Here is a 12997-nt window from a genome sequence, read left to right as displayed (position 1 = left end):
AGGAGTTTCCATAGACTCCGGCTCCCACGTATCAGTCATTATAGATGGCTCAGGCCCTCTGTTTTCTTGCACCACAGACCTTAGATGCGGGCATTGTAGCCACGCATGTCTTAGCTTTGATTTGTCTATTTAGTGCGTCTAAAATTCCTTCCTGTGAACCCCCCTATAGGAAACCATTGGTTCTAATAGAAGCGCTCTTTTCATGCGCCTCTAATGCACGAAAACGGCGCTCGTGTGACCGAGGCCCAAGTCAAACATTCTGTGCTGATTGATTTTTTGTCTCTCTTTGCAGCGGTCAGTCCTTGTTTCACTGATACACAGCGCCAAATCCCCTGCACAGACATAGGCCCACATATAGTCCGGCTGTCCACGGGCATAGCATTTTCCCGCAGCGGATTTCCGCCACGAGAGAACGCTAAGTCACCGTGATTTTCCACGATGAACCTATCAGTAATGATAGGTTCATTGCGGAAAATCGCAGCCAAATCGCGGCATGCCTGGATTTTTATATGCGAGTGGATAATCGCGGCGATTTTCCGCTCGTGTACCTCAGGCTGCACTTTCCATAGTTATCCTATCCAGATTATCGACACGGGTAACGCAGTGAAATATCGCCCGTGGACAGGAGGCCTAGCAAAGCAGGTATTGCCAATCTTAGTGTAACTTGTCCCCCAGGAAGGTCACAAAAATCTATTTCCGCTTGTCTAAGTGAGCCCTGATGGTAGTAAATGTGCGCCATTCAGGACATCACATGCTGACCCCCTGCAGCCACCACTGAAGGAGCGTACGGCATATTGTGTTATTGATAGAACTCGCTGACTAAAGAAAAGTTAATTCTCGTTCTTGGAGAAGTTAATTAAAAACTAGCAAACAATCTTACTGCTCTTCCTGTTGTTACTTTTGATCCAACCTTCATAATAGGTGATAGTCACAGCTCACCACCTCCATCGCCCTGCATGGGTCACAGAGCATGCTGTAGAGGTGCACTACAGAGAATGGCCTGTAGGGGGCAGCAGACAGGTGCCTGAGAAAAGGGAAAACGCCCATAGGTGTGGTCAGGAAGTTGGATATAAGGGTACATTCCTGCTACACCCAGGGAGATGTTGGCTGAGAGAGCACCCGTGCAGCAGAGCTAAGCTGCTGCAGGCCAGAGTCCTACAGGGGTGACCACCCTGACCTTAACACCCAGGTGGGGTGTGTATGTGGACTTTCATGTTTTGTTGAACGTTATATGGACTCTGTTTACGTTGGTTGTACTGTGAATAAAGACTGGCAGGAGCCAGGTTTTAAAGGAAATCCGCGTCTCCAGAGAGTACTTCTACGTGGTCGGTGCCCATTCCGGTCTGAGAGTCAGCGATCCACAGGCAAGTGCACCCCGCTTGCTTGCAACGCCCACAACACCCTCTTATAGTCTATAGTAATGTCACAGCTCACCTCCTCCTCCTCCCTGCATTGGTCACAGAGCATGCCCACAACACCCTCCTATAGAAGTCCATAGTAATGTCGCAGCTCACCTCCTCCTCCCTGTACACGTCACAGCACTCTCCTCTAGAAGTCAATGGGGCTCCTCCTGCCCATTGTGTGACCCTGAGTTCTGCTGTATCAAAAGTAAAAACACATTTAAAAAAAGGAAAATGTTTCACTTTCTGGTTTTAGGGTGACCACCCACTAGCGGGTTTTTTTTCCGCTGCGAATTCGCTGCGTTTTTCTTTCCGGTTGTCAATGGGACTTCCTAATGTTAAAAACGCGACACAACACAACTTTACATTTTTAGCATCAGAAAGTCCCATTGACAATTGGAAAAAAACGCAGAGAATTCGCAGCGGAAAAAAACCGCTAGTGGGTGGTCGCCCTTAATGAGTGAAAGAATGGTAGGTGATCCGTTTCCTTTAAAGTCCATAGGACGGCAGTCTGACTTCTGCTCTTCTCGCAGGTACTCTGAGGATTGCTACATCCAGGCTGTCAATGACATCCAGAACTGCACGTGGCAGAAGAGGGCGCAGGAGTACGGCCGCTTCAGGTAGGGCGCTCTGCCAGCCCCTGCAGCCCAGATGACTGATGGGTACACGGCCGGCCGATGTCATAAAGGGGACTCTACTACTGGTGGCCTTACCCCGGAGGTAGATCAGTGGTAGTCCCCCCACTCAGCTGATATGGGGCCCACGGCCATTGCAGACAGTCTGTAGGAGTCACGGCCAAGAGTTCGGAGACTGACGCAAGTTTAGTTTTCCACAAAGTTTGCTGCATTGCGATGCAATAAAAACAAGGCTCCACGGGGAAACATGGGAGATGTTTTTTTAAAAAATCGCAGAAAGACGGGGCACGCTGCGATTTTCTGTTCTCTCCACATGGCATCAGTGAAAACATCGCAGACGGGAAGGAAATCGTTGGTTTCATAATCAGCTTTTTTACTGACTCTTGCATCACGCAAAAATCACGCGGTTTTCTCGTCTGTGTGAAACCATTCTAAGGGTGTTTTCACATCTTTGTCGGAACGTCCGCCTGGAGTTTCCATCACAGATGCGGCTGAAAGTTCCATCCAAAAGCTGTCCAGCTGAGCGGAAAGCGGAAAGCGCCATTATAGTCAGCGAGGTTCACCTGGCGCTATTCGGTCCGTCCAGAGATGGAACCGTTCGGCCGCGGGCATACTCCCTGAACGGAGCAGGAAAGCAGCATCCCCGGCGGACATGTGAAAGCCCCCTTAGGATTATTCCACACGGGTGATCGCGATTTTGCCGCAAGAAAATCGCATCTTTTTTTTCATTGCATTTTGTGAGCGTCAGCGCTGCTTTTTTGGGGGGGTAATCTCGCCTCGCTGCCGCCCGCCATAAAATCACACGTTTTTTATCGCAAAAGTCAATGGGGTTTCTAGTGTTAAATCACATTGCAATGTTTGCAGCGCTGCGATGCGATACAACGCCGGCTCCATAGAATACAATGGAAGATTTTTAAAATCGCTAAACACGGAAGGATAGAACGCGCCCTGAACATCGCATCAGTGAAAACATCGCGAGTGCGAAAGAAACCATCGTAAATCATCGGTTTTATAATCTGCTTTTTAACTGATTTGCAGCAGGCGAAAATTGTGGCAAAAACACGCATTTTTTTTCTCGCATGTGAATAAGCCACTTTAACGCGGCTGTGAAAATGGCGCGAGATTTCGGCGTTGCAAGACGCACAAATCTCGAATGAATGTGAACCCCGTAGGACTGCTGCGATTTTATATCTTTGGGCATTTTCTTGGAACGCCTCACCCATTGTTTTGGGTCCGGCAAAAACATTATACGGCGCTGCGAGGGGCATGGGAGGGCGCTGCGAGGGGCATGGGAGGGCCCTGCGAGGGGCATGGGAGGGCCCTGCCAGGTGCATGGGAGGGCGCTGCGAGGGGCATGGGAGGGCGCTGCGAGGGGCATGGGAGGGCGCTGCCAGGGGCATGGGAGGGCGCTGCCAGGTGCATCGGAGGGCGCTGCGAGGGGCATGGGAGGGCGCTGCCAGGGGCATGGGAGGGCGCTGCCAGGTTTTTCATTAAAAACTAAGGGAAATCCCTTAAGTGACGCGAGGCCTTTGGAACACAAAAACTCCTTGCTTCTGTGGGGGAATCGCACGTTCTTCAAGCGCGATTTCAGGCCGAGTTTCATGACCCCGTATCGCGCTTGCCTGAGGCCCACAATGGATTCCGTCTGTAAGCCCGGCCGCTGACTCTGTGTACTTCATTGAACCGCACTGCGGAAGCTCGCAACAACTCGCAGGCGGCCCCGCGCAGGACAGGTCTTTTATCCTGGTTTAGCTCAGCGTTAATGCGGGTACTTGCCGCCATGCGCAATGTTAATTGCCTGCGAGCTTCGGGTCGGACGGCCTCCATTGACATCTGCGCGGTTTCTGTGGTAAAATAGAGCATGCCGCGGTTTTTCTTCCACCTGCGGAATGTGCCATTCGTATTCACGAGTGTGAAAGAAAAATAAAAAATTCATGTCTGCGTTTTATGGCGGATCGTCCGTGCAGACGGCGATTGCAGAATCCACAATACAAGTCTAGTCGCGTGAGACCCCCCTTAGATGTTTCTATGGTTACTAGAGTAGAATTATAAGCATTTCATTAGTTTTTATACTTTTACTGACAAATACGTCCCCTGCCGGGAGACGACGAGGGGTGGAAAGGGGGAGGCAGTTTAGAAGAGCTAAACGGTCCCCCCCCCCCGCCCAACGGCAATCTGGGTTCAGCGTATTTGCGCCGGACCCGGGCTGTCTGAACAGCAATGGCAGATCTGTGTGCCCGTTCACACGTTGTTACGGCGCCGGCAGGCTTATTCACATAAGTGTTTTTATGGGGCTATTTAGTCACGTTTTTACGTCGGCCGAACACTGCGACCATCTGAAGCAATGGCGTCCAGCGTATTCATTCACATGAGCCGCGTAAAAACGTTATGCAGGAAAAACTAGCACATCCGCGACCAGAACTCTACGCTGCCGGAAAAGATGGGCCTGGATCTATCTTTCCACTAATATACGCTGGCGGCTCCCATAGACTCCTATAGGAGCTGGAGAAATAGGGGGCGGAGGCAGTTTATCAGCGTCCAACGCCGGGAGAAGCTGCCGGGTGCCTCTATTCAGGCATTCAAAGGATTTATACCAAGCCAGGGATTTCCGGGCTGCGCCGTATTTTTTCGCTAATACATCGCGCCCAGCCGTGTGAATGGACGAGAAAACGCTAATTAAGCTCGGGGCTTGATTGTGTCTTCTCTTCACGTGATTTTACAGCGCATGCGGGCGACGTGTGAAGGAGCCCTAAAGGAGATATTGGCTTTGCTGGGGCGGCCATTTTTATAAAAGTCACAACAGGAAGTGCAACAATATTGATTGCTCACTAACTTCTCACAATACGATAATCAACTTGTCTTTTGTCATCAAGTTCTGCCAACCTGTGGAGGAGCCTTCATCGCAGATTGTCATATTTCATTCTAGTGCTATATTGGCATACAGTGCCAGCAGGGGGGTAGATGGCACCCGTGGGCATTGGCTCTGCCATTCCCCCAGTCATAAGATAGTCGGTCTGCCTGGACTTCTGTTAGTCCAATCCCTTCACTCCCGGTAGATGTTGGGGTTTCAAGTGATAAAAATATGAAATTAAGTTCTTCACTGAAGCTAAGACAAGTCTGTATCCTTCTATCACGGGCAGCAGCGTCTTATAATACAGATTTACATATAAGATACGGCTCTTGTCTTGAAGACCTGGTCATCGTCTCTGAGGGCCGGACCCCAGGCTTGACTTCTCACAAGTTGCTTAATCACCAATGGTTATTGCCACCTCTGCAGAATTACAATATCATGCCTGGAATGCTGTAATTATGGAAAATCACAAGTTTTCAGACTTAAGCAAATAAAATGGACACAAGATACCAAATATTTGCTGCTCCACGGCTAACGTCACATGGGCTAGCGCAATATAGGGCTGTGAATCCCACCCCCATATCGCGCTCCCCACCATGTGAAATCCGCATTCATGTGAAGACCGCCTTGCATCACTTCGTAGATAAAAGGAACCTCCATTGAAAGCAGTGGGGTTGCGATGCGAGATGACAAGCCAGATAGAACATGCTGCGATTTGTTTCCGCAACGCATTGCCATGCAGGAAAAAAAAAATCGCTCAGATATACACTACCGTTCAAAAGTTTGGGGTCACCCAAACAATTTTGTGTTTTCCATGAAAAGTCACAACCATGCGTTGTGAAATGAATAGAAAATAGAGTCAAGACATTGACAAGGTTAGAAATAATGATTTGTATCTGAAATAACATTGTTTTTACATCAAACTTTGCTTTCGTCAAAGAATCCTCCTTTTGCAGCAATTCCAGCATTGCACACCTTTGACATTCTAGCTGTTAATTTGTTGAGGTAAGCTTGTGAAATTGCACCCCACGCTTCTAGAAGCATCTCCCACAAGTTGGATTGGTTGGATGGGCACTTCTGGCGTACCATACGGTCAAGCTGCTCCCACAACAGCTCAATGGGGTTCAGATCTGGTGACTGCGCTGGCCACTCCATTACCGATAGAATACCAGCTGCCTGCTTCTGCTGTAAATAGTTCTTGCACAATTTGGAGGTGTGTTTAGGGTCATTGTCCTGTTGTAGGATGAAATTGGTTCCAATCAAGCGCTGTCCACTGGGTATGGCATGGCGTTGCAAAATGGAGTGATAGCCTTCCTTATTCAGAATCCCTTTTACCCTGTACAAATCTCCCACCTTACCAGCACCAAAGCAACCCCAGACCATCACATTACCTCCACCATGCTTAACAGATGGCGTCAGGCATTCTTCCAGCATCTTTTCATTTGTTCTGCGTCTCACAAACGTTCTTCTTTGTGATCCAAACACCTCAAACTTGGATTCATCCGTCCACAACACTTTTTTCCAGTCTTCCTCTGTCCAATGTCTGTGTTCTTTTGCCCATCTTAATCTTTTTCTTTTATTGGCCAGTCTCTGATATGGCTTTTTCTTTGCCACTCTGCCCTGAAGCCCAAAATCCCGCAGCCGCCTCTTCACTGTAGATGTTGACACTGGTGTTTTGCGGGTACTATTTAATGAAGATGCCAGTTGGGTACCTGTGAGGCGTCTGTTTCTCAAACTAGAGACTCTAATGTGCTTATCTTCTTGCTTAGTTGTGCAACGCGGCCTCCCACTTCTTTTTCTACTCTGGTTAGAGCCTGTTTGTGCTGTCCTCTGAAGGGAGTAGTACACACCGTTGTAGGAAATCTTCAATTTCTTAGCAATTTCTCGCATGGAATAGCCTTCATTTCTAAGAACAAGAATAGACTGTCGAGTTTCAGATGAAAGTTCTCTTTTTCTGGCCATTTTGAGCGTTTAATTGACCCCACAAATGTGATGCTCCAGAAACTCAATCTGCTCACAGGAAGGTCAGTTTTGTAGCTTCTGTAACGAGCTAGACTGTTTTCAGATGTGTGAACATGATTGCACAAGGGTTTTCTAATCATCAATTAGCCTTCTGAGCCAATGAGCAAACACATTGTACCATTAGAACACTGGAGTGATAGTTGCTGGAAATGGGCCTCTATTCACCTTTGTAGATATTGCACAAAAAACCAGGCATTTGCAGCTAGAATAGTCATTTACCACATTAGCAATGTATAGAGTGCATTTGTTTAAAGTTAGGACTAATTTAAAGTTATCTTCATTGAAAAGTACAGTGCTTTTCCTTCAAAAATAAGGACATTTCAATGTGACCCCAAACTTTTGAACGGTAGTGTACGACCACATTTAAAAGAATAGGGTTTATATTTGTGCGCCTCAAAACGCACAAATCATGCGTGATTTTCTCACCTATTTGAAGCCGACAACATTTTGCTTGTGCAAAAAGCAGCAAGACAGCAGCATACCCAGAGCAGAACAGCCCAATGAATAAATACAGTACCAGAACTAAACCCACAACATAAATACAGCACCAGAACCAAGTTCAATACATAAATACAGCACCAGAACCAAGTTCAATACATAAATACAGCACCAGAACCAACTTCAGTACATAATTACAGCACCAGAACCAAGTTCAATACATAAATACGTAGCAACCGAGAACCAGGCCTTCAGCCGGGGAGACAACGGGGTACAAGATGGCGAGGGTTCACAGTTGCTGTACTGTCTTTTTTCCCAAAAGGCTGAAGTTTAGCCTCACGCAGGGGAGATAAGATGTAGTCCTAGATTGTCATCGTGACGCCAGTGTCCCTAGACGAGTGATAAGACACTCGCGATAAATAAATGAATCCACAAATTTTTTAAACCGGGGAGATACAGAGACTTCTGACAGATTTGAGCTTTACGTTTCCTGACACACTTGAACAACAGAAAGTTCTTTTCCCCAAGGCACACGTTTCCTCAGTCCTTGCTATCTGATGGACACTCTCTTGGCACAGCCTCTCTTGTGTTACACGGCATTCCAATGCTCTTACAACTGACGCTAGCTGTAGCCGGTGTTTGGTATTTCTCTAGGTGCGGTTCAGCGAGGGAGTGCGTGGCACTTACACACCCACACCATCTCCTAGAAAGTATCTCCTGCGCTCCAGTCCCCAGAGGGGACAAGCCTCCTAGCAGAAGAGACATGAGCGTGGCTGAGGCCCGGCAGGAGCATAAGCCTGTCTCGCCTGCGCGCACCTTCTTCACTGACCACCAACTAACTCTTCTCTTCCAAACCCCTCCCCCTATCCTCAAACTACCAATCACATAAAACCATTCAGGATAGGGAGACAAACTTATACAAGGTTGACATCACTCACATAAAGACAAACAGGCTTACAAGTGATGAGGGGATCCTAACTCTGGGTCACTACAAAGACAGCACCAGAACCAAGCTCAAAACATAAATACAGTGCCAGAACCAAGTTGAATATATACAGTACTGCTCCAGAACCAAGTTTATATCATAAATACAGTACCATAACCCAACTCAAAATATAAATACAGTATGAAACAACCTCAGCACATAGATATAACACCAGAACCAAACTCACAATATAAATATAGCAACAACATTCAGCTCACAACATAAATACAGCACCAGAACTAAGCTGAGTACATAAATAATGTATCAGAGCCAGCTCATAACATAACTACAGCAACAGAACCAAGCTCATAAAATAAAGTAGCAGAACTAAGCAATTCTGTTTCAGTGGCGCTGATCGGCTGACCGTAGCACCTTGAAACATCAAAGGAGAGGAAACAGAGCCAGGAGGAGGATGATTCATGTAGCTCCACAAGATACTGTTCTTGGAGCAAGAAGATCGTCTGGCCAGACTCACATGGCTAAGGCCGGCCTTCTTGACATATACTAGCTGTGTTAAAGGAACTGACCCAAAATGACAACCCCTATTCGTATGCACTATTATGGCATCTGAACATCCTAGAGTGGGGTCTATGATCCAGTAGAGGGCCCCGTGCTGGTGGACCTTCTGTGGCCGTCTGAATGGACGTCTTGCAGCGCTGCTTTGCCCGGATTGATGATAATGTGACTTTCTTTGCAGATTGTACTTGTCTTCCTGCTGCAACGCTGTTAATAACTTCATAGTATCACAGAACAATACCTCGCTGGGAAGCAACATCACTTATGAAGTGGAAAGTAAAAAGAACATTTTAATTGCAGAGGACATCTACAAAATGCTGCCGAAGGTAAGAAGTCGGGAACATGATTAAATGGCGCCTACGTTAGGAAATCAATTAGACCTAATTAGTGATAATGTCGATGAAATGTCGCCTGCTGAGAAGCTGTATGGATTCTATGGGGGTCTCTGAAGTGTCGTCTGTAATTATGTATAAGGGCCCCTCCCTTTTATGGTACACTTGCGTTAAAAAAAAACGTTCATGTTGTGTCCGCAAAAAAGCTGTCCCACGTGTCATCCGTGCGTCTTATGCCGTCCGCGTGTCGGGTCTTTTCTTATTCCCGTGTGACATTTATTTTTCATATCTGCAAAAAAAAAAGAAAAACAGACCCAATTCTTTCTTTCTGCATCTCTCAAGAAAAACGGACGGTGCAGACGGCAGACTGAGGGCATCTGACTACTCTCCGTTTTTTTTCTATTATCAACTTTAATGGCCAAGTCTCATTTATAAAACAGATGAGAATAGTCGATGCGATGAGCTTCTCACACGGCCCATGAATCCTAAAGGGTTGATCTCCACCAATGAACTATTGTCCTAAGGTCAAGGCATCAGTATGTTAGTCCTGAGGAACCCCTTAAAGGTGAATAATTAACATTTGTAAAAAACATCAGAAAAACTGACACAATGGAAAAAATGCAAATTAAATGTCGCTTTATATGTACCCAAAATTAAAGACCCAATTGGGTGCTGTGGTCACATGTCCATCTTGAGCGAAACGTGGAAGTAGAGACTGCCAGGAGACTTGGTAAACAAGAGCTTCGGGGATCGAGAAGGTGAAGGACTTATTTTATTATTTTACACCATTCGGGTCGTTAAGGTGTCAGTCAGTTGCTTCAAAATACCAACATCTTACAAGATCGGCGTAAGAGGCTAATCATTGCATATAGAGTGAGAAAGGTCTGACGTTCAGGTCTTCACATCATGGCTAGGCTCTTGTCAGAATGAAGAGTTACTTGAGTCTACCCATATAACTAGTTTTTTCAGTGATGGGCACGAAATTCTCTTTTGCTTTCTTGTGAAGCCATTGGCCAGTATGTACATCGAGTAGGGTTAGACATGCGTGGCTAAAATAATCATTAACCTACCAGTAATTGTTGGCCAAGGGAATTTACTCCACATTCAGGGCTGTTATTGGTGGATGTAAGGCTGGCGCCAGCACCAGGTGGGTCTGGTCCTGTGTTATGGCTAAAGGGGTGTGGGGGAAGAGCATTGCAATCTGAATAAAGTATCTATGCTCTATAATTGCCAAATAAATGGTAGGGTAGATAGGGTGTTGGGAATCGAACCCAGGACCTGCTCTGCTCCGGGCAACGGCTCTTTCTAGTGAGCTATCCAGCCTGTTGGACAGCTCCCCTGCCAAATCATGTCCCAGTTCCTTGTTCCCACAACCCAGTTCCTGATTGGCTCCACCCTGTTTCCTAATTGGACTTCCTATTTAAACTTCACTGTGTACCTCCCTTCCTTACGTGATTATTGTGCTTTCAGCCCTTAATCAAGCTCTGCTATTAAAGGGGTTGTCCCGCGCCGAAACGGGTTTTTTTTTTTTTCAACCCCCCCCCCGGTTGGCGCGAGACAACCCCGATGCAGGGAGGTAAAGAAAGCTTACCGGAGCGCTTACCTTAATCCCCACGCTCCGGTGACTTCAATACTTACCGCTGAAGATGGCCGCCGGGATCCTCTGTCTCCGTGGACCGCAGCTCTTCTGTGCGGTCCATTGCCGATTCCAGCCTCCTGATTGGCTGGAATCGGCACGTGACGGGGCGGAGCTACACGGAGCCTGCATTCTGCACGAGCGGCTCCATAGAAGACTGCAGAAGACCCGGACTGCGCAAGCGCGGCTAATTTGGCCATCGGAGGGCGAAAATTAGTCGGCTCCATGGGAACGAGGACGCTAGCAACGGAGCAGGTAAGTATAAAACTTTTTATAACTTCTGTATGGCTCATAATTAATGCACAATGTACATTACAAAGTGCATTATTATGGCCATACAGAAGTGTATAGACCCACTTGCTGCCGCGGGACAACCCCTTTAACTGCCCCTCTCACTACCATCGCTGCTCCTGTGTACCGACCTCTGCTTCCACCTAACTATGCTACTGCTTGCTCCTTTGGCTAGCATCACTGCTCCCATATACCGACCTCTGCCTCCACCTGACTGTGATACCTGTTCGCACCGATGCAACAAGAGACTCCAAACCGACACCGGATTGTTACACAGGGGCTCACCATGACCATGCCAACCCAATGCCCACATACACCTGGGTGGAAGGCCCCAATGCCCATAGAGTCCCTATAAACAGCTCAGTGCGAACATATTGTAGTCTGTCCCTGTTTATCAGACTTGCATGTTTATTTCCAAGTGAAATAAGTTTTGTCAGGTCTTCTTTACTTAAAGTTAAAAGGCGTCAAATTAGTGAGCTACGACTGTTAACCAGTGGGCACCCATGACCTCTTTACTGATAATAATACTAATTGTGCGGAACTGATGATGTTGGCGCCGTACCTCTAATCACTTTCTCTGTTGAATTGCACTAAAGCCAGCACACCGTGTCAGCAGAAATCCACTATAGTGTCTCATCGACAACATACAGCAGTTGCCGACATTCCCAAATTGAAAATAAGAACAAATCAGGTCACTCTCTAAGTCAATGGTGTTGTAGCTAGGCCTGATGGGGTAGGCTCCACATCCACTGGTTGAATGGACTGCGAGGAACAGCAATGGTTCTCCCCAGAGGTACCTCGGCTGGTAGGTGCTGGTACTTCTCCTTTCCCACGTTACGAAGATTTGTACGGCTTGAGCCCTATGAAGCCTAATGGGTCAGGCCATACCTGGTTAATAGGCGAGATAGGAAAGAAGAGCGCTAGACCATAAGGAGTAACCTGAGGGGTCGGGAAAAAGAGTCGTACAGAGGCTCAAGGCTCCTGCTAATATAAAGGCATCCATGCAAAATGTATTCACTTGTGCAACAGAATATTTTGCCATGTGAGCAATCAGACAAAAGATTATTGACTTGTGCGAAGCCCTGCCCCGTCCGCTAGGCCTGGGACACTGTGGCGCTATAAACGTCTGGTTTATAAGCCTTGGACCTACGATACTGCAGGCGGAGTGAGCGTAGCCGGTGAGGGGCAGCAGCCATAGAGCAGTGAATGCTGCAAAGAGCAGATAGACAGTTGCAAGAGAGCAGCAGCCACCACAGTGCTGGCATGGAGGCAGCCATTGGAGAGCGATATTGATGGACCGTCCCCATTCTGGAGAGCAGTGCATGAGAGAGCAACTCAAAGTAAGTGACAAGATCCAAAGATGACAGACCACGTGGAAGGAGAGGGGAGTCTTCCTTCCCGCAGGGGACTCCATCTCCGAAGACGTTGATCTTGCCACGACACTGTGACGATGAAAGCTGCCAGAAATGTAAGACCGGTCTAACAAATGTAGTGTGCTTGCTATTAGGAACACTGACAAACAGACGGACGAATACGGACTGAAGGCGTCGCCCCTCAGATGGGACTGTGAGGAATGCATTGAAAAGGAGCTCTACAGGCTTTTTGGTGGCTACTTAGTGGTGGCTTCCCGGCTCCAGCAGGATAGTTTCATCATTCATGATACATGTTATGTTCAGGTCTTTGCCTTGCGCCTCCATGACTAATTGTGTCACATGCCAGTCCTCAAAAGTGCTGGAGGGCACCTAGTGCCAATCAATGGCAATGTCAGCAGTTGCTGTGAGGTTGGTGCATGGGGTATACACCTGCCAATGGAGCCATTCATTGGCAATGATAATCAGCAATACCCATTGCCAGTCCTGAATGCAACTCAACGATGTTTTTTCATGAAGAC

At 47.4% G+C, this 12997-nt stretch overlaps 1 protein-coding gene across 1 annotated transcript in view; it reads left to right on the top strand.

The window, feature by feature from the left end:
• Positions 1-12997, top strand: part of ST8SIA6 (ST8 alpha-N-acetyl-neuraminide alpha-2,8-sialyltransferase 6) — a 113066-nt gene that overhangs the window by 82848 nt on the left and 17221 nt on the right. Inside the window, exons 4-5 of the mRNA XM_066585017.1 lie at positions 1934-2020; positions 9029-9173. Of these exons, the coding sequence (XP_066441114.1) occupies positions 1934-2020; positions 9029-9173 (232 nt within the window). The remainder of the gene's footprint in view (positions 1-1933; positions 2021-9028; positions 9174-12997) is intronic.

This window comes from Eleutherodactylus coqui, chromosome 12 (assembly GCF_035609145.1).
Source record: "Eleutherodactylus coqui strain aEleCoq1 chromosome 12, aEleCoq1.hap1, whole genome shotgun sequence".
Lineage (NCBI taxonomy): Eukaryota > Metazoa > Chordata > Amphibia > Anura > Eleutherodactylidae > Eleutherodactylus > Eleutherodactylus coqui.
Note: the sequence above shows the minus strand (reverse complement) of the source record. Positions and strands in the feature narration are given on the sequence as shown.